This window comes from Rhinopithecus bieti, unplaced genomic scaffold (assembly GCF_001698545.2).
Source record: "Rhinopithecus bieti isolate Rb0 unplaced genomic scaffold, ASM169854v2 scaffold_31072, whole genome shotgun sequence".
NCBI lineage: Eukaryota > Metazoa > Chordata > Mammalia > Primates > Cercopithecidae > Rhinopithecus > Rhinopithecus bieti.
Genome location: NW_016813477.1, coordinates 707,632 through 711,975, shown reverse-complemented (window position 1 = coordinate 711,975; position 4,344 = coordinate 707,632). Strand labels below are relative to the sequence as shown.

General features: G+C 44.8%; 1 protein-coding gene across 4 annotated transcripts in view; it reads left to right on the top strand.

Annotated features, from left to right (window-relative positions):
* Positions 1 to 1,129: 1,129 nt before the first annotated feature.
* Positions 1,130 to 4,344, top strand: part of DCP2 (decapping mRNA 2) — a 38,125-nt gene continuing 34,910 nt past the window's right edge. For 2 of the 4 annotated variants that reach the window (XM_017848459.1, XM_017848458.1), the window contains exon 1: positions 1,130 to 1,900. In XM_017848459.1, the coding sequence (XP_017703948.1) occupies positions 1,848 to 1,900 (53 nt within the window). In that variant the 5' untranslated portion in view covers positions 1,130 to 1,847. The other 2 variants (XM_017848461.1, XM_017848460.1) reach the window with 2 other exon arrangements.

Below are 4,344 nucleotides of genomic sequence, written 5' to 3'. Positions count from 1 at the left end.
GGCTTTCTGCACTCAAAACCTTGTCTCAGTGCCTGCTTCTTAGGAAATCTAAAATAAGACTTGGACTGTGCCAGGAGTACTGAATAAAGCAAATGGAATACTGCAGCCTGTGCTTCTGTACTGGACTCCCAGAATACATGAAGCTGTGCCTGGAAGCATTTTCTCTTTAGGGAATTTGATCAGCAGAAAGAATTACGTACAGATACTGATGCCATGTGTTTCCAACCAACAGCTCAGCCAGGTCATCCTACAGCGAAGCTCTCAGGAAACAAGTCCCATCTACAAGGTTAGAGCTTCCAATTAGCTTTCAAGGCACTTGACTCCAGGTGAAGGCTTTACTCTTAAGTGTAAGTGAATAGTCAAGGACTACAGATGCTTCTAATAGGATAGATGAGACCAATATAATAGCAAAAAGCAGCTGAGAGGAATAAGACTACTCAGGGAGAAGAAAACGTCAAAATCTATTAAAATCCTCAGAAGGATAAAATAAAATATATAAAGCAAGAATATGACACCACAATAAGGGGGCATTTGAAGAACAAAATAGAACTCCAAAGAAGTAAAACCTCTGTAGTTGTTGGGAAGATAAATTTGAGGAATTCTCCAAGACAGAGGGGAAAAAAAAAGATGGAAAACAGGGGAGCAAAATAGATGGTGACGGGCCTCTTATGCCAAGGGACCTTGGGCTTGATCATACAGCAGAAGCTGAAAAGATAACTTGTTCGTAGGCAGTTGCACAGGCCACGAATGGAGGCAGGGGTCACTGGTTAGGCAACTCTCACTGTAGTATGGAGAAATGATGCAAAACTGAAGTACACAATGGCATTTGACAAATTTAGACAAAAGATGGGAGATTAAATGGTAGAACAGACTAAACTTGTGACGGAGCAGGTGTGTGTGGGCCTGTGGGTCTGATGTAAGAGGAAGAAGAACAGATGGATCTAGTTTCTCCAAAGATCCCAAATGGATTGGACTCCATTAAGGAAGATGAGGAATGAATAAGGACGAGCAGGTTGGGGTTGCTTTGTGCAGAGGGTGGAATACAGATCAGAGTTCAGCTTAAATCAGTATTTTCTAAGATTTTGCTAGGTGCCAGATACTGAGATAAAGTCCTTGTCTTCATACTTGGAACGAGGTGCCTAAGGCAGGACAGAGGTGAGCCACCTCCAAAATGGATACCGTCTCCAAGGGTTTGTAGTGAAAGAGGCACAGCTCTTGGCCTGGAGTTGCCGGGGGCAGCGATAAGTGCATGATACTTGGTGACAGGAATCGCGAGTATACTCTTGTGTTGAACTGAACCTCAGGGTCGGCCCTGCAGAGGAAAGAGCTCAGTCACCGCGATGTCCTGCACAACAGGCCGAAGTCCCGGACGTGGGTCTCGGCGTCTACACGGTAAGCCCCGACCCCTCTAAACTTCCTAGAAGCGCGCAGGAGGCATGCTGCGCCTGCGTGTAGCCACCCCAAAGGCGGCGGGAAGTTGGTTTTCTGAGTAGCAACTGAGCAGCTTGAAGACGGATTGGAAGTAGCGGACCAATAAACAAACGTCTCATTGGCTTAGCGTGTTTAGGTTCCCAATTCTTCAGCTTCCCATTGGGCCTTTTAAGCGAGCAGGGGCGTGACTCCAGGGGCTCCGCCCCGAGCCTTGGCCCAGTCTCGGGGTCCAAGGCTGAGGGAGTGGGACGGAAGTGAGCGGGTCCCGCCCCTTCCCCTTCTCGTCTCTGTTGGAGTCGTCTCTGCCGCGGCTGCCTCGGCTGTCCGCTCTCCGGCGAGCCGGAGTCCTCGTGCAGTACCGTCAGTTCCCGGCCGCGCGGAGCCGGGATGCACTGTTCCTGCTGTGGGTCCTCATCATGGAGACCAAACGGGTGGAGATTCCCGGCAGCGTCCTGGACGATCTCTGCAGGTACTGCGCTGCCCGACCCCTTTTTGCCCCCGTCGGGTTTTCTCAGTTTCGCCTACCCCCAGAGGCCTCCGGGTCTTCTCCCCCGCCCACGTCCAGGTCCTCGCTTTCCGCTCCCGCCGCTGCTCGTTTTCCATCGTCGACCCTGCTCTCCGACGACACCGCCCCTCTTTCCGCCGCAGCCTCCCTGTTTCTCACGGCCCTCCGTCCTTCCCCTCAGAGAACCCGGAATTTCCTTATTTTTTAAGTTACTCAACTATTTTGATTTCCCGCAGGCGCAGCCGCTTCGCCGGAGCCTGGTCTTAGTGTTTTGCCGCCGCCGCCTCCCTCTCCCATTGTTTTTTCTGCCTCTGTGACTTTTCCACGCCGTGCACCCCCTCCTCCCTCTGTCTCATTCCCCGATTCTGAAGGAAGACCCCAGGGTAGTGATTTAATTTAGGATCCCAGGTACGCGGACCTGCGCAAGGAGGAATTTTTCGGACTTACTCTGACGCCTGCGTGTTATTTGTCCGTGGCGTTCTCTGTAAATTCCTGTAAGGAATTACTTTTTTTCCATCCCTAGACTTGTGTTTTGGGGAGAGAGGGAAAAATGTAGAGCTGCTTTTCTTTTCATCCTTAATTACCCTGTTTTAAAGGAAATTCTCAGCCGCGGGGTTTTAACTCAGGGTGTATACTTCACATGAGAAATTTTTTGCATTTTTCCGCATTGTCAACTCTGATTTCAGATAGCCAAACACGTGTAGGATACTTAAAAATACTTCCTTTCCGAAGGTAAAATTTGAGGTGCAGTGATACCCGGAGTTGTCGCCAAGTGTGTGTGGATTGTGATTACAAGTGATAACACCTTTTCGCTTACAGTTACTGTATTTATGTTTTAAAAGGCAGGCTTTTAGTAGTTGTATCTCCTTCACGCTGTTTTTTTGGTGGAAAGTAAAGAACTGGTATTTGTGGAGGTTTTTTTTTTTTTTTCTTTCGCCCAGCCTGGAATGCAGTGGCGCGATCTCGGCTCACTGCAACCTCTGCCTCCCGGGTTCAAGCGAGTTTCTGCCTCAGCCTCCCGAGCAGCTGGGATTTCAGGCTCCCGCCACCACAACTCGGCTAATTTTTGTATTTTTGGTAGAGACGGGGTTTCACCATCTTGGCCGTGCTGATCTCGAACTCCTGACCTTGTGATTCACCTGCCTCGGCCTCCCAAAGTGCTGACCTCGTGATCCACCCGCCTCGGCCTCCCAAAGTGCTGGAATTACAGGCGTGAGTCACCACGTCCGGCCTGGAGTTTCTACTGTGGGCCAGGCACTACCTTTACATGTATTGTTTAATCCTCAATTAGCCCTGTTTGGTAGGTGCAGTTAGTATATTTTCATTTTCATCTGCGCAAACAGGTTCAGGAACTTTGTAATTTACATAAGGTCACATTCATCCTAATTGACAAAATCAAGATTTGAAATCTATTCCTTTTTCTTTACAGTGCCTGTGCTTTTTCTCTCACACCAGGAAGAAGTAATAAGCCTAACGTTTTAAGCCTCACGAAAATACATACAGAAAAGTAGTCTAATTTTGCAACTAATAAAAATGGCGTTGTACTTCTTTGGTGATGGTAGATGTTTAATTTTTGAAGTGTGGTAGATTCAAATGAACCACTGAAAAGGCACTTAGTTTCTTGTCCCAAATAACAAAAAAAAAGGAAAAAACTGAATTTGATATGTGTATTTGGATAAATGACTAGAAGCACGTGAACCAATAGTGGGATTATGAGATTGTGATCTTTGTTTCCAAGATTTTTTAACGGGTATACATTTTATAGTTAGAAAAAAATTGAAGATAGGTATTTAGAAAGGTGATCAGTAATTGGCTCTGGGTTAATGGGGTAAGAGTTGATTTACAAAAATATGTGGTAATCTTACACATTTTACAGACATCAGAGCTAGTCTTCCTACTAGTATTGGGGTTAATTTGCATATTTAGGATTACATCGTTTAAAGTAGTGATGTCAGCTATTACGATTTTATGTATGGAACCTATTCACAAAATAATTACGTTGTGTTGTAAACAATATATTAAGCACCTGTCAAGTGTTAAAGATACTTGGTTTTCCAGTGAGTGTATTTAAGCTGTTATACAAATATTTTGAATGGAGTAACTTTTTTCCTTTCGAGAAATTTCTTTTGCAGTTACTTTTTTTGGCTGTATAAACAAGGATATGATATATTTAAAATTAGGGCTAGCTATAATAATGAAACCAAGTAAACATTGCTCAAAACTTCAGGTTTTAAAATAAATGCCATTTTCAAGTTAATATTTATAGCTTTGATTAATTGAAAGATTTTTAATGTTACTGATTCAAGCTTTTCATTGTGGATTAAAACTTTTTTTTTACACTTAGAATTTGGTAAACTTCTGTAAAAATAAAGCTTAATTTGAGTTGATTTTTCTGAACTTCTTCTCTT